This window comes from Agelaius tricolor, unplaced genomic scaffold (assembly GCF_023055355.1).
Source record: "Agelaius tricolor isolate 1412-34295 unplaced genomic scaffold, bAgeTri1.0.p SCAF_11, whole genome shotgun sequence".
Lineage (NCBI taxonomy): Eukaryota > Metazoa > Chordata > Aves > Passeriformes > Icteridae > Agelaius > Agelaius tricolor.
The window spans coordinates 25,240,461-25,264,856 of record NW_027269271.1 but is presented as its reverse complement, the minus strand read 5'-3'; the positions used below and the strand labels follow the sequence as shown (position 1 = coordinate 25,264,856).

General features: G+C 39.4%; 1 protein-coding gene across 2 annotated transcripts in view; it reads right to left on the bottom strand.

Moving 5' to 3' along the window:
* Positions 1-24,396, bottom strand: part of ZFYVE9 (zinc finger FYVE-type containing 9) — a 57,103-nt gene that overhangs the window by 15,126 nt on the left and 17,581 nt on the right. For both annotated transcript variants that reach the window (XM_071436732.1, XM_071436731.1), the window contains exons 3-10: positions 21,140-21,244; positions 18,310-20,363; positions 13,184-13,283; positions 9,418-9,594; positions 8,923-9,092; positions 8,063-8,186; positions 6,798-6,920; positions 5,475-5,630 (exon numbers count right to left, since the gene is read on the bottom strand). In XM_071436732.1, the coding sequence (XP_071292833.1) occupies positions 5,475-5,630; positions 6,798-6,920; positions 8,063-8,186; positions 8,923-9,092; positions 9,418-9,594; positions 13,184-13,283; positions 18,310-20,363; positions 21,140-21,209 (2,974 nt within the window). In that variant the 5' untranslated portion in view covers positions 21,210-21,244. The remainder of the gene's footprint in view (positions 1-5,474; positions 5,631-6,797; positions 6,921-8,062; positions 8,187-8,922; positions 9,093-9,417; positions 9,595-13,183; positions 13,284-18,309; positions 20,364-21,139; positions 21,245-24,396) is intronic.

Sequence of the window (24,396 nt, the reverse complement as noted above, 5' to 3'; positions counted from 1 at the left end):
TATTCCAGCCCTCCCTCTGGAGATGTGGCCAGGCTGCTTTGCACCTCTCCAGACCACCTTGGCACAATCATCACTCAATATTGTCCTTTACACTACCTTGAGTCCTCCAGCTTTACACATAGTGACTGGCAGGTCTGTAAGCAAAAGGCTCTTTTTATACTCCAACTAACAAATAAGCTCAAGGGGTTACTTATTTTTCAAATTGCAGGGCCCCTTTGTGGATTTTTTTCTGTACTCACAAATGCTGCACGAAGTAAGTTATTAGGTTCCCTGTTAGAAAGTGACAGCTTTGGCAGCCAGCATCCCATAGCAGGGTGAGGCTCATTCAGAGTTTGCCACTGTCCTGCAAAGCCAACCTGTAATTTTACAGATGCACACAGGCCAAAGCTGACACAATCACTCAGATCAAACTCCAGAACTCTTAGAATGGCTACAACTTCTCAGCTGAGCATACTTGATGAAAAGCAGCTCCTGGTCAAACTATCAGGAATAACAGAGCCACATCAAATGGCAGCTGCTGAGAATCCCTGCTCCTGCCCATGTGCAAATGCAGCTCTGTCAGCTGTGCTGGGACCCTGCTCAGTGAAATACCAATGCACCAACGTGGGTATCCTGCTAGTGAGTGCAAACCAGTGTATCCACTGGTGCTCATGAGAAAGATTTCACTTCTCTAAAATAGCTGCTGGCACTCGTTTGCTTTTGCAGTTTCCACCTACCCTCACTAATCGCCTCTTCTTCATTTATACTTCCTTTTCCCCTTCCCATCTGTTCTTACCCAAATAGAGCTACAGGCCTGATAATAAAGTTACTTGGTGAGGTTCTCAGCTCCAACAACACGATCACAATAATCCTTTTTACCCTTCAAGTGTATGACGTGTATGAACTGCCAAACTGCACTGAGTTCTGCCCCCTTTTCTGTGGATTTTCTGTGTGAGAGGCCAGGCAAAGTGCAGCTGTACAGCCCTGTATGGATCTGAGACGTGTGGCACTGCCCACTGGAATGACAAAGCAAGCAGACATTTCCACTTGAGACTGGTGCCAAGTGCTGCAGCAGAAGGGGATGACTACTTATTTTTTCTGTTTCAGGAGATGGAGCCTCAAGGCTCACACGCCTGGGATGCCTTAATAATAATTTTTCAGCCAACGGAAACGTGGAAAAAACCCTCAGAGTTGAATCTGCAACTCAGCTGTTCAGCCCTTTCCTTCCATAAGCCACAGCACCATAAATTACTCCTTGTGACACAAGCAGTTTGCACAGTGCAAGATCCAAGAGGCTGCCACCACTTTAAGAGGACAAATTACTGGGATTAGGTAGCTGTGCTGCAATTCATTATTTATAACAGCTTAAGAGTCAGGATGTGGACAGCATGGGAAGAAGCAAGTATTTTCCTACACACTTCTTTAGTGCCCTTTTCAGTCAGCACCACCAAGTCAAAAAGCCTCTTTGAGCTTGTCCCTCAAACATTTCTGCCCTGACCAGGGGCTGTCAGTTTTTCCTGCCCTGTCTCTCTGAAGGTCATTCCAAGCCAAGGCCCCACTGAGAAGTTGCTATTCCCAGCCTGACACTGTCAAACCAAACCCACTGCACCATTACACATTTTAAGCACAGAACTGTTTCAGAGGCTTGTAGAGAAAGTGTAGGCGTCAGAAAAACCTTCAAAAATAACTATCCTTTGCAAAAGCATGTAATTTAATTTAAAACATATCACAACTTCCTTTCTAATGAGGCAATCTCAGAGTGAGCAGAAAGGTGCCTTTCCATATATTAAGTTCCAGCACCTGACATTATTTAGGAAGTGCTTTAAGTGTGCATAATGCATCTAAAGCAGTTCTGCAGGAGGTCAGTACTTATTCTCTTCTCAATTATACTGGGTTATCCTTGGCTTTAAATCTTAAGCATCCCTACAAAGTTGTCCAGAAAAAAAAGATGCTTTTATCCATAGTGTTTTGAATTCTTCACTTAGATATCTTTCCATGATGAACAATGTGCTTTGTATAGCAGTTTGGCAATCCCTTCTGGCCTCAAAACAGTCTATACCAGGAAAGGTAGATGAGGAACAAAAAATATTCCTGCATTTGTTTATTGCCCTCAATGAGTAGTGAAGCCAGTTAGGTACTTTTACCAAAAAACAATGAGATTAAATTCTCAATGTATGCTTCCCATCTTTTGGTTAATTCCAGGTCAAAAAAAGGTAATGGCATCCAGACAATTGCAAGGCATTTATTTGTGGCTTGGGGAATTCCAGCCAGAACAGCCAGGAACTGCCATGTACCAAACTCTGCTGGCATCCTGAAAACCCCAGCACCCCAGGCCTGCAGCAGGAGATGCAAAGCAATATTCACCTGTGAGCAATCTTGCCAGATGGATTTCCTTCAAGAGCACATTTCCTTTGGAGAAGGAACACAAACCCCATCACTCCAAGAGCCATAAAGAGCCAAAGAAAAGCCAGGACCATGAATGTACCTTGATGCCCCAACACATCTGTAGCAGATGCCAACACTGAGAAAAACCTCCATATCAGCTCCACATTCAAAGTTCTGGCCATGGTCAGCATCTCTTTATTGAAACACATCAGGAAGCAATTTGGAAAGAACTTGGAAAGAACTTCCTCCTATTGCCAAGGGCCACAATGCTTCACTTACTACCAGTGAGAGCAGCAGCTGCCAGCACCCAGAACTTTCTCAGGCTACTCTGTGGCAGCCTTCCTAACATCACTCACTGACCTCACATGAAGTTTGATTTTGTCTCCACCTTTCCACAGACCAACTGGCTAACCTGTTCTCTGTTCAGAACATCTACATGGGCTTCTTTACAGATCTACAATTAACTACCACCATACTGAATTAAAACCACACTGGGTAAAAAATGCACAAACTGTGTCTGGGATAGACCCACCCTCACAAGGAATATCCCCAAAAACCAGGGTGACCACAAAGCCATTTCAGACAGTGGCCAGATTTACACTTCCACCACAAAAGTAACAGTAGCTTTTATTGTTTTCCAGCACAGAGCTGATGCACTAGGGCATCTCTGGCAGCACTACATTAACACATCCAACTGCCTCAAAGTACCCATTGAGATGGACAGAAGTCCTCATTTTCCCATTCACTTCCAGGCTTATAGCCAACAGACAAGGATAATCATGGGATTACTGCTACAGCGGTGCAACTACTACAACCACCACAGAAATCATTAGCTTCCAATTTCAAAAGAAGAAAAGCAACACAGCAGGGAGCTTGATGACAGAGGGGCCAGAGGAAAAGTAAAGTGATGAAAAGTGAGCAGCAACAAATATTTGCCTTAACTGACTTTATTTTTTCTAACTCACATGCATACAGTTTACAGTAAAAAATACCATCTTTTCCTTCAAAATCTCTCTGCTGCCATCCTACCAGAGGCAGCCTGCAAACAGCACCCAGCACAGAGGGCAGGACTCTGCCTCCAGAACAAGTTATCCCTTCAGGAAAGCGGAAACATCTGGGAAGAGGCATGAGTACATACAAGTACTTTGTGCTTCTAGGCTTGAGCACAGAATTCAAACTCCTAAATTCATGTGACTCATGAAGAAATCATTTGCTATGGATTGGGCTTTAATCCAACAAACAAAAAGGAATGCTGTGTTTTCCCGCTAAAACAAGACCAAGAAATATAAAATCACTTCAAAGCAATATCAACAACATAAAAAGTAATTCTTGTTTCCATTCCAATAAAAAGTACTTTTTACAGTACATTTATTTTATTACTGTTTTTAAGAAAACTTATACTAAAGGAAATAGATAAAAAACCTCCACAGAATTTACTTCAGTTTCCTGATACAGAATATATTTAAGCCAATATATTATATAATGAAAAATGAAATGGTGAGGCAGGCCGTTAAATAGTCTCTAAATTCTCCTGGGAATTCTTGTTTGCTCTAAATGTCTAAATCATCTCATTGCCAGGAGAGGTGCAGTACCTCTGAAATGAACAGCTTGGAAAGCACGGCTCCACCTACAAGAGCAGAACTGCTAACCACTTCCAAGGGATTACAGACACCAAACTGAAACCCCTACAGCATCACCTCCTCTCTGCCTGAATAATGTTTAAAGCAGCCAAGTTACAAATATGCTAACAGATCCTTCTGCCTCTCAACGCGTGCCTTGGAAAGGAAAAGAGGATGGATGTTGAAAGAGCATTCCCAAGTGCTTTGGGAATTCATCAAGGTGCACTATCTACAAAACCTGCAGGCATTATACAGTAACTGAAGGTGTCTGTCTGCTCATCCTTCATGTCTGAAACACAACACACAGCAGATCCTACCAAAAGAAAACACACAGTGGAATTCTTCAACAGCAACATTCGGTTTCTGATTAACAACTGTACAATAGCAGGCAGCTCTTTGCACCAGTGGAATTGTAGGATATCAAATTACTACCACTACAGTACTAAAAAGAATTCCAAATACATTATGTAGGAGTTATAAATTATGTATTTCTGTAGTGTAATTATACAGAACTTCACAGCAATATACACACCAAGCTGGATTTATATCTGCAATATACATATATACACATTTATATACACATGCTTGCCATTTTTCATCTCTATCTCCCTCTGAATAACATCATTATAAGACAAAGAAAATGAACTGAGGTTTAGAACAGTAGTTGTTTGCCATGCACACAAGCTCCATTATGACATGAGATAATAATACATTCTGAACCTGGCAACCTCTCTGGACAAGCTGACCTTTATCGTACAAAGATATTTTAGGAAACAAATATCTTTCATTATTTTATTAAAGTACTGGGTTCAATCACTCCAAAGCCATTAGGAATGATAAGCAGAACCTCCTGTAAATGTATTTTCAGCATATAACCTTAATGTGATGCAATTTCACCTCTGGAAAACAAGCTTTATCTTCTGATGAGTGGAACCAAATACTTGCATATTTCCTTATAAGGATTTTTTAATTCTAGGGTCCAACAATAATACCTAGAAGTGGAAGCCTATTTATTTAGTAAATGCAAAATGTGCAATGGTTTATATAAAAATCTTGCAATCAAGATACAAAAATTCAAAATTCAGGGATAATTTCTGAAATGCTCTATAGTTCATTCTGGACACACACACATATATATATTATTTTAAAATATAAATAGGATCTCCATAATGTAGTAACAGACATAGGCAGTATGAGAATCAAACTTGTGAACCACCTGGTCAGGAGATACTGAACATACTATCCACAAGAATTCTCAACATTTTCTTTCTGGCTGGAAGATCTTTGGAGCAGCTCCCTAGGTTAGCAGTATTTTATCTGGTGAGATGACTAGAACAATGGATACTAACAACCAACAACTCATCCCCGTATCAGCTTTGAGCCTTATTCTTTTTTATATGTATTTTTTTTTTCAAAAAGAGCCATTAGCTGTGACAAAAATGTATCTGACCCTGTATGATTTTTAACATTTTTAACAGAGAGCATTCCTACCTGCTAAGGCATCCCGGTAAAGTTGCACAAAATGGTTAAAGATATCCTTAGGCAAACATTTCTCATCAGGCAAACACTGCAGGAGAATGACGATCTCCGACTGCCCCACCGCGTGCATGCCTTTGGTGGTGAAACACCAGCACTTCCTGTTCACATCTGCACGGATGGAAACATGCATCAGCAGAGCAGAATTGCAAAAAGGATCCCTACATTTCACTGCAGTGAAAAAAAACTGGAAGGAGCAGTTTTACAGCACGTATTGTTGTGTTATCTGTCACACAGACAAATTACGTCCTACATCTGTTACCGTGAGGGCAGCACATCCAAAACAAGAGCAGCTCAGTAATTCCCAGTTTACAGCTAAGGGAGAGCCAGAGTATTACAGCTCCCAGTCAGATCTTGGGATTAACACCACAGAGCAGACTTTTAGCAGTTTCTGTATTCAAATGAAAGGACAGGATTTAAATGTGAATGAAGGAGCCTGGGAAGGGGCCAGGCTGTTGGCTGTGTGTACCATGATCCTGACAGCTAAAACAGTTTCCAGCAGTGATATCTTCCTTAATATGGAGAGCTGGATGTCAGGTGTCTCCATGAGACCTCACTGTGTTGTTCTGCTTCACAGGGATGTTAGTAATGATATGTGCTCTGAGCTTCATTTCTTGAGAATACTAAGTTATTGAAATTAAACCTGTGTCTATAATATATTACCTTTTTATACATATGTAAAACATTGTACTGCAATCCAAGAGATGCTGAAAGGTTTATAAATCATTTATTAATAGAAAACTGTCCTTCCAATTTCTCATTGTGTTTCTATCCAGCAGAGACCAGCTGAGGAACTGGCATGAGAAGCCATCCTGTGCCTCTGCACTCCTCCCTCAGCGCAGGTACACACAGGCACAGGACAGAAAGAGACAGGGGAGGTGCACAGGGGAATGGAATGGAACCTCTGCACTGCTATGGGATCCCATCTGCTTTTTCCAGAATGGGATGACAGGGGAATAAGTGAAGCAATCAAAGGAAAATGGGTGATAGAATATCCTGCCCTACTAAGCTCTACAGGGGACATTGATCTCCAAACCTGAGACTGGAGGCTCCATCAGTCCAGTTTCTATTTTCTACATAAAATTATCAGTACTGATACCTAAATCACCAGAAAAGGGCCTTTTGACATTTAACTTTATATGGCTCAATACAAAGTTTTCAACGTGTATACTTTTTCTGAGACTATCGTACCAAATAAAAATGCTGCAGTTCCTACTAATAATCTAGATAACATTCCCCCTCTCATAGACTAAGACTTATTAAATAATAAACACTTACAATTTACTATTTTTACCATGGACAGCAAATTAGCATTTAAAACAAATACTAGAGGGTCAGGGCCACCATCCTCCAGCTGCTGCATGACAGAGATCTGAGAAGGTCTCTCTTCCACAGCATAGTCTATGAAAGAAACACAATGAAATCCATAAATTACTGGTACAGACTGTACATTATAATCAGATAACCCCAATTCCAATTCTTTTTACTGTTTTGACCTTTTAGACAAAAACTTATTTAAGTATTGCTGCTTTAAGTGATTATTTCCTAGGCTGGTATTTTCAAACTTCAACAGAATTTATGAAATAGCCTCTGTACATCCTTTAGAAAGGTGCAGCTTGTTTCAGAAAAATAACTATTTTTCAGTATCAACTAGAGGAGAAAATTGAAATCAAATTGAAAAATGTGTCACAATGTCAACTGAAATCCCAAATGACTAAGAAGTTAAGAATTGTTATTTAAATCACAGCAAGGCTGAAGGGCATCAGTCCTAACCTACCATAAACAGCAAACACAGGATGGAACAGATCTGGAATTAAATGCTGCTCACATTTTGGTTTTGACACTATCCTGAAATAAAAGGTTACTTTCAACTTAACATTAGAAACACAATGTGTCAGCAAAATATCTAATAGGAATAAAACAAATAAAGAAGAGAAAACAAGTTCATTACAGGGATGTATTAAAGGATGTCATGAATCAGACTGTGGAAAGCAATTTCATATAAAGAAATACACATTTTCTAATCTTTTCAAAATTAGTTTTTAATTTTCTGAAGCCTCCTCAATTTGGAACCTTTATAAAGGGATATCACAATGACTAAAAGCTGCACTGTGGGCCATGATGTGCAATAGTGCTGTTGAATGCAGTGCTTGGGGATGCCTCAGACAGAGCCCATGTTCCAACAGAATTTCAGAGAAGGGAAGCATGAATATTCAAAAGACTAATTAAAACCTATCTCTGTTTGAAACATTCCCCACAGTCCGATTAGTAAAGAAATTAGCACATGTTTCTGGACTGCAGTTAATTTTTTGCTTCGTGTTTTACTTTTTACAGGAATTTCACTGCAAGGTGGGGCTTTTCCTGGATGCAAATAGGGATCAATTGTGCAAAGGAGTGGCCCAACATTTACCCACGAGTGCTTACTGAGAATTCTTTCCAATACTCAGCACACTGCCAGCATCTTATTTTTAAAATAAACACACCAGCCACTAGGTTATTGCATCTGGTAAGCATAAAAGCTGGCTGCCAAATTATACCCTCACCTCCTTTTACTCCAGTGGAGATGAGAATTGGAGGAAGACCATCTTCAGGAATCAGATTCATTGCACTGCCAACAGGACTGCCAACCTGAGTTATATTTCCCGAGAATACAGAGGCATTATCAGTCTACAAGAAGCAAACAACAAGGAAGGACAACATTAAATCAGTAATAATGATACAAATATAAGAGCTGGCTGGCTAAAGTATTATAGATGTAGGTGAAGGAGTCTGTGTCTGCTGGAGAAACAGAAGCACCAAGTAATTTGGCTCTGTAACAACAGATGATCATGTGATGACTCCTGTATGTGAACTATTGCTACAAAATCTGCTCAGAGCCTGCACCTCCCTTCTCTAACATCATACAAACCCATTTCTTCACAAAATCTTAATGCATCTATGCCCATTTGAACTTTCTGCAGAGTCTCAATTCCACTTACATGAGGTATAGTGGACTTAACACTGTTAACTTTATCTGCACTTTCCTGCATACATGATTTTGTGACAGAATATTCTTCTGATAATCTTACTGTTTCGAACTCCTTACTGACCACAACTCACCTTTTTTAAAGCATGTGTTACACAAACATCCTTCACACACCAGCTGTACAGCCAAATAGCTGGAAGCCACTCAGACAACAAATATTCCTAGTGCTTTGCTGCAAAACTCTTCATTTCATTTAAAAAGATATGGTTGTTTCAGCACTCTGCAAACATTCAAATAAGGACAACACTTGCTGTGCAACATATTAAGACAAGCCTGAGCAGATTTCCTGCATGAGTCTTACTGCAGTCACCACAGCAACTCACAGACCGCTCACAACCAAGGCAAACACAGGATTTTGAATGCCAAATACTCCCTTACTTCTGCTGATGAAGTGTTGTTGGCCATGGGCTTTGGTGGATCATGAGACACTGCTAAGGTTCCTGTGGAAGTAGTCCCAGCTACTGTCAGCTTTGCTGCATCGGCAACTTCTCCATTGGGTAAAATCCCATCAGCAAACCAAACACGCCTTTGTTCTCTAGGCTGAGCCACTGGAGAGAACATAAAAACCAGCATTTAACATCTCACAGCAACACTGCCTAGGAAAATCTGAGTATAAAACTGCAAAACGGAAAAAATAAATATAAAAATGTGGATTGGAAGGAACTTAAGATATCACCTAGTGCATTCCCTATGGCAGCATCATGTACAGAAACAACCACTGAGAACAGTTTACATGTCCTGAAAAACCTGATGTCCCTGCTGAGGGCAGGAACAGCTCATGGGCATTAGCCATTATTTGGAATGGATGAAGTGCAGATATTCTTTCCAAATTCTTCCTACAGGTAAACTGAAAGAAAAATGAAGTGTTCTTACCTTCTGCTCCAGGATGCTTCAGAACTCCCACAGGTACCATGACAGTGGGAGGCGGGGAGCTCAGGGCGCCCGAGGCCTGAGCCTGCTGCAAAGGAGGGATAGTAGAACAGTATTCAGCAGGATTGTTAGGGTTAGGGCTCTGGCTTGAGGCACTCATCATGTTCTCCCAGGCTTGAGCTAAAGCAAACAAAGAACAAGAGCCATCAACACAGAGCAAGGTATCTAACAGTCCAAAACACTGTGTTAAGTTCTCAGCTGCTGTCAGTATGGACCCTGCCACCTCCCAAAGACCATTCCCTCCATGTAACAGCCCAGGAGACTGCAATTAAGCAAGAAAAGCACAAGGAGAAACTGCACTGGCCCTGTGCAATAAAAATATCAGTCCAAAAAGAAGTATTTTCTGCAAAGGGTTAAAATACACTTTGACTTGAGCGATGCTTAGCTCCTCATGCTTCATTTTGTTTCATCTTCAAAGATTTAATTGAAAACAGCCAATGTGTACCTAAATATATATATATATGTGTATATATATATATATATATATATATATATATATATCACAATGCATGGAGAAATAGAGGTTTTTACTACGCATGGAGAAATAGAGGTTTTTACTACGCATGGAGAAATAGAAGTTTTTACTACAAATCTTTCATAACCCATAAAATACTTGAGCAGATTTAGCTTTCATTTATGATAAAAAGCACCCTGCATTTCTCTATGTCCAGGGCAGCTGTGTGCAGATCAACAACTTTTATTCTTAACTCTAAAAAAAACCTTTATGCTATTAATTTGAAAGGCATAACTTGAGCCTTAATTCAACTGGCCAAAAAATAACACATAAATCTTCTTTGTCAACAACATCTATCATAGGAAAATCTCCTCCAGTGAGTAAACCAGACTATCTCCACAGTGCTACTTCTTTTTCACCTCTAAGGGAGGCTTGTAGCAAGATGCCAGAAAATTCATATGTGTGTTTGCACCCACAACCATATTAGTGTGTTACAAATAAATGCATTCTTTGAGTCAGGAACAAGTATCATGGCACCTAAGCTCTCAGAGCATGTACACCCTTGGGTTCCTTCAGCTGCAAATTGTTAAGAAAACCAAGGTGGAAATAACAAGACCAAAAAAAAAGGCCAAACAGAACTCAACAGAACAGAAACCCTCCTGCTTCCCCCATCAATCTGCAAAACCAATAGTGAAATGCTTGTCAATGAAAAATGTATTGGCATTCCAGCTGAGAAAATTACTTGAACCAAAGCATTTTTTAAACAGCAATTCTATACCAGTTATAGCAAAAGTCCTGAAAGAAGAAAGTATTAAAAATGCACAAAGTTATCTGTCCAGGGCTCCTTTATTAGAAAAGTAAATGAGCATTCTTAAAGCCTTCTTTAACTGGAGCAAAGTGCCAAGTCAGCAGATCTACCAACTGAAAATACACTAGAACTAGCATTGGAAACTGATGAGACACACAGCCTGGCCATGGAAACGTGCCAGAAAACACACAACCCTCCCCTCACACCCCAGTCAAACACAAACCAGGTTCTGAGCAATCAAGTGAAATAATAACTGCTTTTACAGTTCCTACCCCTGCTTCCAGGACTGTGCAAAGATTAATGCTTAACCTGCTGCACTGACAGGGACAAAAGGCCCAAAAGCTGCACTGACAAAAGAAACTGGAAGGACCAGGAGGGCTGGGATGCAATCAGGCTACAGCTGAACTAACCCAAAGCATCACCATGAAGCACTGCAGCAGGGACAGGAACACAGGGAGACAGGGCAAGCACAGCACTGGCCTGGAGGGAACCAGGCACTGGTGTCACTGCTGCCATTCATGTGCATCTGCCCTGGCAACAGGACACAGAGGCTATCAAATGAAATCATTATAATATGATCAGTTTTATTATGTCTTTTTGAAACAACACTTTGGTTTCAACAAAATATTTACAGATTCTTCCCTTCCCCCAGATGAAAATTAATCCTACTCACCAGGCCAGAGCCAGCTGTCTTTTGCTAACTGTATTTGTAATTCCTTGTTCTTGTACACCTTGAAATGTGTTCATTTCCCCATCTCAAAATGTAACAGTTTAGAACCCCTTCAGCATCATTAGTGGGACTAGATTTAATTTCTAGATACTGCAACCTACAATTTCCTGTCACCTTACACATTTGGCCTAGAGTAAAGATTATTAATAATTAAAACCTACCACTGCACAGTGATTAATGTTTAATATTTTTGAAGCATTTCATCTTTTTGAATTTTTTTTCTGAGAAAATTATATTCTTGTTTAATAACAGATACTGTCTACTTTTATATTCTCATCTCAAGACTAAGCACTCAGTTACTTTCAACCAAACCTGAACCAATACTCAACTTCTTTGGAGAAAAAGTAAAGCTATGACCTTAAGTTCAGTTTAGATGTTCAAACAACAAAGTAAATGATCTTTCTGAAAACAGACCAAATAATCCACTATGCAGTAATATGTAAAGATAATGCCAAAATTAATTTCTGTGATGCTGACACAAACCACAATTTTCCTGACTAATTCTTGGTTAGAATCTGCTAAAAGTCTCCAAAGTTTAGCTAAACAATTGCAGCAATGGATATTCCATGATAAACCATCCTGATAATTACTGAACAGCAATTCTAACAGTTAAAACTTGGCATTTAGAGCCTGAATTTCCCTGACTTCTCATTGTACCTTTCAGAATGTTAGAATGCACCTGTCAGACCATCCTCTACCACTGAATTCACTTCTGCCATCAAGTTTCAGTGATCCAGGTATATATTTGTACCCCAGGACCAAGACACCCATTCACTTTCCCACTAATAAGCCAAAATGCCTGGAATTTCTCACTATGAGCCAGGTTATCTCATGAATTAAGCACCCACATGGCTCCTCTCTCAACCTAATCCAATTTCTCTGCCTTCTCAATTCAAGACAGAAGAACTGAACATTGAGTCTTCCAGCAGCAGCTGGCTCAGTGTCATGGGCATATCTCAGCTGGACAGATCATCACCCAGGGGTAGCTGCCAGGGTGGGAAGTTCTGGAGATTTTCACAGCCTCAAGGGAGTGCAACACACAAAATACACTCCACAGCCTGCTGGCCAAAACCAGAGTTTTTCTTTAAACCAAGCAGAGGTGATAGAACTTCCTATCAGTTCTACTGTGTGAACTTCAGAACTACTTATGACCTCTCTCCTGTGTCCCATGTTCTCACTGGGCTTTTAGCCACAGCACCACCCTGGGTTTGACACTCTCCAGGAATGTGTGAATATAACCATCTAAGTTCAGCTGTCCACATTTGGGGACCTGTATTTAGACAAGACCTCCTACTCTAGCATCAAGGAATTAAGAAGAGGAGCTGAATTAATTTGTGGATAAATACTACTTTCCCAATCTCCTATAGTGCATGATCTAGAACAGGCACATCATGCACATCTTTGGTATTCCATCTAAATGTGTAGCAGCCTATCTACTCAGGCAACAAAGGATACAGAGTACACATCTGAATCAACCTCAAAGTCCCAGTTTTTGCAATCCTGGTAGAGCACTCCCAAATGAAAGCTTTCAAACTCACTGCAACCTTACCAGTTTTTCTACTCTTCACTGGGATTCCACACCAGCCTCTCAAGCACCTTCACTGTTTCAGAATACTTACCCATACAAATGAAGTATTTTGGTATTTTTTCTTTTCAAATGCCCTCACTGCAGCTCCACACAAAGCCAGTGAGGTGCAGAGGTTCCCTGTCCACTCACCATTCATGAGCACTGAGTGGCAGATCACACACACTCTGGCTTCCTTTCGGTCCATGTACAGCAGCTTGCACTTCAGGCTACAGCACGCGGCACAAAACACCTGGAACACAGGGAAACTGCTCAGGGCTGTGCACAAATATGGGACAAACTGATGGGCCTGCACAAGTGAGTGTCTGCAAAGCTCTTGAAATGCAAAAGACAGAGGGAAAAAAAATCAGTATTTTCCCATTAAAGCCACAGTGACCAATACCTACCCAGGGTGCCTGTAGTACTAATCCTGAGGATTATTTTGTGGAACACATAAACACATTTTGTCCTGATACTGCACAGCAGTGTTGTTAAAATTTGTTTGGCATAAATGACAATGGGGGTAAAAAATACCTACCTCATTACAATCCTTCACAGAATTAACAATTTGGGAATTAACTTCAGTCTTAGAAAAAGCATGAGTACTTCCTAGAATTAAATAGCAATTCAATGCACAAGTATTCCATATATATAAAAGAAACTGCTATGGCACAGATTAATTCAAACTTAATTAATTCTTTGTAACAGCACAATTCATCTACATGGAATTGGACATTTGAAGGAATTTTTGGACATCAGGAGGAATTTCTTCACAGAAGGGGTGATTCAACATTGGAATGGGCTGCCCAGAGAGATGCTGGGGAGGTCCCTGGAGGTATTTAAGGAAAGACTGGATGTGGCACTCAGTGCCATGGTCTGGCTGACAAAGCAGTGATCAGTCATTAGTCAAAACTGGACTTGATTATCTCAGGAGGTTTTTTCCAACCTAAATAATTCTGTGATTCTGATAGCAACTCCAGATATGAAGCTAGTAGGTTTGAGGAGGAACAGTGACTATCAAAATGTTTTAAGTGTTAAACACATAAACCAAGACATTTCAGAAAGCTGAATGACATTAGTACTGCAAGAAAATCTTGCTCTGTTTCTATAAAAAAGCTCATTTTGACATGAATGCAAACATCACAGTATCACAACAGGAGGGAGAACTCAGGAACTGCATTGTGTGCACCCTGGCTGCTGAAGGGGCTGGGGCAAAGCCCAGGGAGCACAAAGTGCTGTGGAGATGCAGCTGCAATGCTGGTCCTTCTCCCCTGCAGCAGCTCTAAAAACTCCCCAGTCCTGGGCAGGAAACATTCCTGAAGCTTCTTCCAGACAAGCAAAACCATCAAACATGAGCTTGGCTTGTGCACCTAAATAACGATATTGTCTTTATTTTAAAAAAGCCAGTAGTTCCTCAGGGTTATTTTTCCGGTGATATGAAGATGCTGATGAACATCCACTTCCTGCAGAAAGGTAATGTCACACTCAGGAGATCTGCAAACAGCAGCAGCTGCCTAACAAATGAGTTCAGATATCAAGAGAGAATTTCAACATTTAATTGTGGGTGGATATTATCTCTGCAATACACTATGCATTATTATGATCTATAACGCTTTCTAAATTTAAAAAAATATTCCATCACTCCAGCAGCATTATTTCTGTAATACAGACAAGAAGCTACACAGGATTGTTATATATAAATGTGTTTAAGCCTAATTAAATTTCAACCAAGTTAAAGATCACACCAAATTACAACTACTTTTAGTGGCAAGTGTTCAAAATAAGCAAATACAGGTTCTGAACTAAACATGAGAGCTGAAAAACAAACGTGCAGAAAGCTCAGCCCTGTCTCATTAGAACCAGTTTTAATGTTTTCTAACTATGACAGCTCAAACATTTCAAAAACAAAATATAATTAAGCATAGACTGGAATTTTAATGCAAAAATAAAATCCACCCTTTCACATATGTCAAAACCTTTAAAAAACCAAAGTAAATATATTTGAAAAATCTGATTTCTGCACTTACATCTTAACCCAATTTACATGTATTCTAGGGAATATTTAAAACAACATCACAGCATATTTTAGAGACATTTGACATCATTTCAGTTCCCTGGGCAAAACTTCCAGTCAAAAGTTCATTCAGTATTGAACATGGAAAAATCAATGTTGTCAACCATAAATGAAGGCCCAACACAAATTAATATCTAATTTGGGACCCTTTTTCAAACAACACATTCATGAAAGCTCCCAAATGCAGTGATTTAAATATTAAAAGAGAAAATAGAAGCAATGACAGAACATCCCCACCTCCTCTCTCAGGCTGCACCAGCCCTGAGCAGCAGTAATGCAGGGAACGCAATCCAGCACAACTGACAAGTCAGACTTGTTATTAACAATCACCAAGTCATTATCTCAGCACATCATGCCATAAAAAAACAACAGAGCAATGTCAAAGCAAGTTTTTATGTTACTAAGGTTATCAGGTTCACTAGGAGTTGTTAAAGAATTAGTTGCTAGTGGAATTGCTGATTTTTTTAGTATTTTAGTAGAAAAATATAATTTTGATTGTCAATAAAAAAGATTGCATATAAATCTTCTGGTTTTCCTATCAAGGATGATGATTTAATCTGACAATAGAAGGTACATAAATAGGTAACATATAATTTATGAATGTGTCCACACATTCATCAGGTTCTTTATTTTAACTCAAAATTTACTGTAAGTGTATTACTTTCTATCAATCCAAATGGTTCATATCATCCATTAACTTTGCAATTATTACCCTGAAATTAAAAACCCAGACTTCCTAGTTGCCACTCAATTATTTTTAAATGCAGTGTTCATTCCCAAATGAAGCAGATACATTCACCCCTACTAAAATGATTTGTCACAACGCTAATAAAGCTTAAACAAAAACTGCTGTGCTAAAGCTTGTGTTCAAAATACTTCATCCCATGACTTCCCTTAGAAACAAATAATTGCAAGGGCTGAAGACTCTGTTTCCCCAACTCTTTTAGTGAGGTTTAGCAGTGGAAGCATCCCTGTGGTTCAGGAGTTACCTACAGCACACATGGTGTGGGTTGTTTCTGTGATTAGGCTTCCACTACTGCAGCCACAAGAGGTTTCAGCTTCTAGATCTGTTCCCTGAGGAATGGCTTTGCTGGTGAAGTTCTGAACTGCTCTGGGGAAGAAAGCCAGAAAGCAGGAGCAGAGAGCTGAGAACTGGGATGTCTCAAGCCACTGCAGCCACGTTCATCAGAACTTGTCTGTCAAAGCTTTGGTCTCTCTCTGCCCAGCATCATACAGGAATTAAGGGCTGTAAAGCAATTTGCAGTTTGTGCTGGGTATTATGTGACTTACACTGATCCTTAGCATTTATTAGTGAGTCCTTTTCACCACATCTTTTGGCTGCACTTGTGCAAATTTGGCCCAGATAAACACTTGCTGTCAAAAGCTTGTAAAAACAAATCCATTCTAAGTCTACTGAGTCATTTTGTCTACTGAGTAGAGGTATTTTTTATTTTATCCATTTTCCCACATATAATCATAAAAAAGCCTCACTGACACTGTGGTTCTTCTCAAGGTTTGTCAGAAGAATGTAAAAAGAAAAAGAAAAAAAAAACATATCGAAATTTTTGGCCTTGTTCCATCATTGCATGTTTTATCCATTTACAGATACTTTTATTTTCTGCATTCATTTGTGCTACTCAGGGCTTCAGTCATTACAGAGCAACAATTAAATCCAATCAATAAACTTTTTAAAAACACAAAAATAAGTAAAAAAATTTACTGCACATAAAATCTGAAGTCACATTTGTCCAACTAGAAAAAAAAAACCCTAAATAACCGTATCAGTTAACATATCAAAGCTAAAATCATGGACAACCCTTTAACTTCCATTCCTTACAGATTCTCCTTAACTGCTATGAGAAGAATGAGGCCCCTGATGAAAAACCAAAGTAGACTGAAGGCAGGCATGTGCTTTTTGTGATGCTCATTGATCACCTGTGGTCACTACTGGCTCCACATCAGCACTTCCACTGCAACCAAGATGCTGCAGGATGGGCTGAGCCCAGTGCAAGTCCTGGAGCAGAGCACAGGGAATGTCTGCTCAGCTTTTCAGAGCGCCCTGGGAAAGACTGCTCAGCATTTCTCCAGTGAGAGGCTGAGTGCTGCCTCTCTGGCTCCCAAAGGGAACAGGAGCAAGCCTGGGGGCTCTGCTGGGCTGCTGCCAGAACCAGCTGGCACCAGGCTTTGAGCTTTCCTCATACATTTGCTTCTTTTAGGTTCTTTATCCAATCATTCTGCCCTCCCTGCACTCTGTTGGTAGCAAAAATTATCACCCATAGCAGCCAGGTCTTTCAATCAACTTCAGAAACCTTTGAATGAACTAACCCTAACCCTAACCCTTATTCTACTTCTTGTTGGTTTTAGTATTTCTTTCTACAATATTCATTAATAGCTAATTAACAAGAGTGTTAGTTTACTGCTTTTGAATCATCATTATTTTCTCCCTGAGTTCCTGCTTATGTCACTGATATACATATTTCAGTAAAAGATATCTGGAATACTTTCCAGGTTAATAATTTACAATAAAATCATCACATAAGAATTTGAGTTCACCTAGATGGCACATACATAAAATGTTAAAACATTCTCAACAATAAAGTATTTCTTACACAACAAAAAGTGATACAGAAATTGTGCTTTAGTTGTTTTCATTATGACATTTCTCACTATGTGGACATACACCAGATTACAGTTAATCACTTTTTTTTTCCCCCAAGAGCAAATGTATGTTTAAAAACATGTTAATACTATTTAAAATAATGTAAGCAATATGAGAATAGTAGAGAAGACTGAGAAGAACTGAGTTTGTTAGCCATGTAAACCAGCAGGAATGCCAGCAATCCAACAGCCCACTCCCAATACACAAGTTTGTTTCAGTAATTTTAATGGGATTACTGATGCAGTAATTTCTGTAAAGCAGTTTCCTGAACTTAGTCATTTTATAAAAGTTCTGACATAAACCCAAGGATGATCATTGCAATCAAGAAATACAACTGCTCATTTAGACTAATAACAATGAGTTACTCTTTATTGACACACTAAATAGATCAGAGCTCAGAAATTCCCATTTTGCTTCACTCAGACACAGCTTTTTAGGAAGAGGCATCACAGGTAACTATATCCAGTAGCTTAGCAAGCCCTCTGATGTTGTGCAGTACCAGGGAAAAAAGGGTGCTTTGAGCTTATTCACAAAATATGAACTTACCTTCCCACAGGCTCTGCAATGGTGCCTTCTTTTGGTGAATGTAAATCTGGCCTCACATTTCATACAGTTTGGTGCTTGAGAGTCTGGAACCCACACAGGAGCCACCTCACCCAAAGTCGTAAAAGGCTTTCTGGCTGGAGCTCCCAACTGGCCAGCTCTGAGATCATTATCTGGACTATCTGGGGCTACTGCAAGGCACGAACTATTAGAGACTCCAGATTCATACTCGTCCAAATGTTCCCCATTAGAGCCAGTACCAGAGGCATTTGAAGATGTTTCACCAGGAAACGTGTCTGCTGTATCCCCTAACTGTGTCTTACCAAAGACATTTTTGTTTTTACTACTACCTCCACAATTTGGGGGAATAACATCATTTTGTAAGTGGTCCGATAATGGCTTCGGAATCTGCAGTTTCAGATTTGTGGGTTGCTTAGGTCTTGCACCACCAAAAGGAACACTATACTGCAGGTTAGTCACTGGTTTTGGTGAAGTCTGCCCTTGCATGGATGAAACCTGACTACAAAGATTATGCAAATAATTTTTCTTTATGTGATCACCAGTGCTGTTTAAAATAAGACCACTCCCTTCTGTGGCCTCATTTCCTCTCTGTTCATAAATATTAGTGTAACATTCTGACTTGCTCTCCTCAATCTCCTTTTCCTCTGTTACCGAGTCTTCCTTGGAGGGTAAAGTCTTTGGAACATGAGCAACAACTGGGTTCTGCATTCCATAGGAATCACAACCATTAGACAGAGAGCTTGCTGCTGATGTAGCCATCACATCAGAGAGACTGGACCCTCCAAGCTCATCTGTACCAGACCCTTTTAAGTCTATGCCTGCCTCCAAAACCCCATCTTCATCTTCTCTGCTATTCCCACATGCATCATCAGGCTGTTTGGTCTGCAAAAGTCTTTCATTCTCTCCTAGAGTTTGCTTATTATTCATCTCATTCAACTTTGTCAGCTCCCAATTAGTCATCTCCTGAGATTCAGGGTAACATTCTGCCACGCTGTGCAATTCCGTTGTGCCGAGATTTTTATCACATTCAATGACTTCGCCTTCAGTGGCACCAACATCCTCTGCAACACATTCCTTGTAATTGCCACTTCCAGCCACGTTAGGTTGACAGGTCTCAGTGAGCCCAGATAGCCTAGACTGCAACTGCTGGGTTGTTTCCTGTTCTACAATTAAGCTTCCACTACTGGAAGAGTTTTCAGCTTCTAGATCTGTTCTCTGAGGAATGGCTTTACTAGTGAAATTTTCAACTGATGCACAATTTTCTTGCATTTTAGCAGTACCATCAACTGGTCTCTGTAAGAGAGTCACTGCATTGATCCCTGCAGTTGTAGCTTCTGAAAACAGCAAATCTTTATTCATATTAAAATCCTCCTTTAATCGAGAGGAGGGGCATGCAGCAGTCAGGCTTTCAGATGAAGCGTTAATCAAATGACTTACAGCATCATCTTCAGTGCACAGCCTGTTTACCTGCTTTTCTGTATCAATATCCTTTTCTGTGGATCCATTTACAGTAACACTGAGCTGGTCACTCTGTCGGTTTTCATTATCCAGTGTAAAGCTAATAGAGTCCATTAGGGACTGACTGCTGTAATTTGTACAATCCACCACATCACCACTTTGTAGTGTTCTTCTGTCACAGTTGTGCATGACTGCCACCACTAGCACATTTTTCTCCTCTGGCAAGCAAGCTGTATTTCCACATTTCTTTTCTCCTGCTTCCATAGAGTTACACTGATCATCCCGATTACTGTTTCTTTTAACCAACTGATCATCTGCTGCTGCCTGATCATCAATCCACATGACTGGGGTCTCTGGGCTTATGCTAAAATCCTTTCCATTAGCACAGCGATCCCCTCCTCCTGTTGGTGCAGTCACTGAGTGGGACAAGGAGAAAGCCTTTAATCTCTGCTGACATTCATTAGGACTTGGAGCTTCATTCACGTTGGCCACGGCCGAGTTGAATGACAGGCGACGAGAAGGCGGATCTAGAATCTGATTCCACTTTGCACCCAGCAGAGTAGGTGAAACAGCGGCATCTGAAAAAGGGTTTGAACAACAAAGCTTACTGCCTTGTTAAAGCTACAGGTTCTATTAATCCTGCTGCATTAGAATGTCCCAAATAGAAATGCAGAAGTGTTCAAATATGGGCACAAAAATGAAGCTCACCTGTCATAACCAACATCCTTGGTCAACCATTAGTAGTGTAATTCCATAATGTTACTGGAACTCAAGAAGTTTAGAGCTACCCCAATTAGTATCAGGTTGAATTTGCAAAAGCAGCTTTAGAGCATTGATTAATGTATTTTAGACAGCTGGAAGTGCCTGGAAAGATTCTCACCCCCATAAAATGAACATTTCAACTTCCTAGACAGCAAAGAATGACCAATTAGACTAAGCAAAAAATTTAGTGCTTTGAACATGATAGCTTTCATCATATGATTTATGTGACCTAATAAAACATTTCTGCTAAAGAAGCTTAAAATACGTTTTGCCTGATTTGTTTTAAATAAATGATTCAAATATTGCTACTGAGATTAAGCTTCACAAAACCTTTCTTTAAAAGTGTATGGCACATTTGCTATTAATAGAGGAAGAAATTTTACAAAGGTAAACAAGATGAATGGAAGCAGAAGAGAACGCTACTAAGAAATGCTGAAGACATACTATGCAAAATTAAAAGACGTTTTTTGTAAATTCTGAGATTAATTTGCAACTCAAACCCTCAAAGGGTATCACAGATCTCCCCCTTTCCATACTGTCCTCTGGAGAAGAGATCTGATGTGCATCTCCAATCCTCTTCAAAATGACTCACCTTCGTTTTGCTCAAATTCATCTAAAACCTTATCGAGGTTATATGCCTCTGCTTGGAAATAGTTCTCCATTTGTCAGGGAACAACCACCAGATCCTTGTCTAAACCTGCCAGAGAACAAATTACAATCAGATGCTTAACCTTCAGTCAGCAGTGTTCCCTTACATATTGTCCTGATTTAAGGGGAAAAGTCCTTTGTAAATCAAATTTTACATACATCACAGACATAAATCAAAAGTATTTTCCAGGAATAAAAATCATTTGTGTGCTTAAACTTGTTTCATTCAGATTAACAACTTCCCCAAACTTGCTTTGGATTTTATTACCTCCAGTCTCTCACATTAATATGTCTGGCTATTGGGATCACCATAATGGTAAGAGCAAAACTGCTGTGACACCAGGCTAAAAAAAAACCAAACAAACAAAAAAAACCAAAACAGCCTAGAGAAACCAGAAAGGCCAACTAAAAAATCTGAAGACCTGACTTTCAGATCTCTGCTACCACCAATTACTTCATGTGGCTTTGAACAAGGAGTTTCAACTCCCTGTGCTTCTGATTTTTTAATGTACTGATGTACTGTAGGCTAGCAGTACTCTGTGTCAGTCCTCATTCCTCTCGAGATGCTTCAAAGATTCATACTTGTAAAAGTTGTTAAGGGACTTAATGGGTGTTACTTGAATTGTGCTACCTCTCAAAATGTCTACTTTAATAATCCTTGTTTCCCTGAAAGGCAGCCACTGGAAATCAGCAAAATGCACAGAAGTAAATAGTGTCATCAAGAGATAATGCTCTCAGGCTAGAAAAGAAGATGACAAGAGAGAAATGAGGGGGAAAAAAACCAAAACCAAAGCAAAAACCCAACCCTGAATCGTTACATAACTCTCTTCACATTATAAGTAATATTTTGCCCTAACACCAGTAACATGGATGCCTCACTACCAAAGTCTTGTAGCAACAAGACACCCTGATTCATTTGTCCCAAACATTCACTACCAGCAGAGACATTTTCCATGGGAAATGTGTGCCATAACCTATAAACCACAGAGACCTTGACTTGACCTGTTCTCTGAACATCATCCAAAACAGCTTTATTCTCTTCAGAGCTGGCTTTCACTGTTGTGAAATAAAGCAATGGAGGAGGAGAGGGTGAGAACCTTGTTTTGCAGCATGAAGCAGTGTTAGACCTGACAGCTCAAATAAAAACCTGCTTTTTTCCACCAGAGATACAACACATTAGAGGAAGTTTCCAATTTAAAACAATACTTTACCATTACCCCCACAGGATCTGGATTTGAGGAAAACATCAACCACCTTTATTTCCATTACTACAACATTTCGTATTTACAAATTCACAAATTATAAATATTTACAGTACAACAGTTTTGCATTTATTATGGGCAACAGCTGCAGTTAGGTTATTGATAGGAAAGGATTGTGCATTAAAATATCACAAAATGCAGAGTTCAAGTTTTCAAGGTCAACTTAAAATTTGATACACGGTTGTTTTAAAAGGTGATCATGATACAACATAAATACATTGCTATTTAATATAATTAGACTAAGGCATGTGTTAAAGATATACACAGAAGCAAGTTTTAAAGAAAATTAATCTAACATGCATCAACAGAAAAAAAAACATTTGCAAAATAATTCCAAGATAAACTAGACTTGTCATCTAACATACTCCTAGATTTGTCCTCTGTTCTGGAAATTTAGATTAATTCCTTCTGCAAGGAAAACAGATGATTTGCCATATCATTTACTGTGCACAGATGCACAGATCATAACATAGGCAATGGAAAAGCTGCCCACCTCGATCACCAGCTGTATTTCAGGAGTCTCAAAAAGTAGCACTGTTTTGTACAAAATACCAGGTGACTGCACATCCATTTATAATGTATTTCATTTACATTACAATGGTAACATTGCTCCTAGCAAACAATTGATGAAGACATATATAATTATTCCTAGGCAAAGTCCTGCTACTGAAGTCAATGATGCAAAGAGTATTTGTCAGTGAGGCACTGCAAGACTGAAAAATGTCATAACAAATTTTTGTGCTCATGAGTTCCAACTGAAGAGAGAAAAGACCTTTTATATCACTATTGTTATTTCGCTCACTGATGTACCAGGATACATGGAGAACCTTTTATTTTTAAGCTCAAAGTCACTGAGATGACAGCCACTCTAAATGAGATCTCATTGTCTGTTGCAGTAGGTATTTCTCAGAAAAGGTCAGCTGCAAATCTTTAGGTCTCATATCTAAAATTATTATTATTATATAAAAGAATGCAACAACCCCCCAAGCTTTTCTGCAAGCTTCTGCCAAGGGCAAAACACAATGCCAAATCCACAGAAGTCCTTAATGTCCTCTCCTCTGTCTGACAGTAAAGGAGTATGAGTACTCATGTTCCTAACAGATATCAGCAAGGCTTCCTGATTGTCAGCAACTCACATATTTGCCAGGTGAACATTTAATGCTTCAACTCACCATAGCCAGCAACTCAAGATCAAAATAGAAAATAAAAAGCTCCAACACAGCATGCCATAATAAGTGAGGAGTTGCTTTCCCTGTGGTTTAGAATTTAATTTTATTTTGAATATTTTTATTGAATGCCCAAGCTAAATAAAAAACATGTTCCTTTACAAGGTATTTTGAGACTTTTGACTGTATCTCATATGTACCACTATAAAAGTTTGGAAGACTTTTAGAATTACTCTAATCCCAAAGTTTCTCTTAGGACAAAGGCTGGCATGACATTTTTTCAAGGATCCTTAATAGTTGAGAAACTCTGTAGTATTGCCCAAATATTCTGAGTCATGGCATGAACAGAAGCTGATGAGCAAACACACAACACTTAGACTCTGGAAAAAGGAGAATAAAAACAGGAGCAAATCAGAAAGAAGTTTCAGTGGTAATTTTATGCTATGAAAAAGGAGATCCAAAATTACTATATATTGGGATGAACAATATGAAGGAGAGGATCTTGTGCCAGTACAAGGAAAAGGAAGCACAAACCAGCAATGTGTAAAAAACAGGAGATGCTTTTTTCAAAAATACAGTCCTCCATGCTAAGACTTGGCAGAAAAGACTAATTATGGAAAAAAAAAGTAAATTTTTATGTTTTATTTAACTCTGTATACAAAAAAGATTACTACAATGGTTACTATCCACTGGTATATAAGTCCAGAACTCAAGATCACTCGTTATCCATTGCAGAGTCATCTTCTGTCTTTCAGGGCAAGGAGCTAATTAAA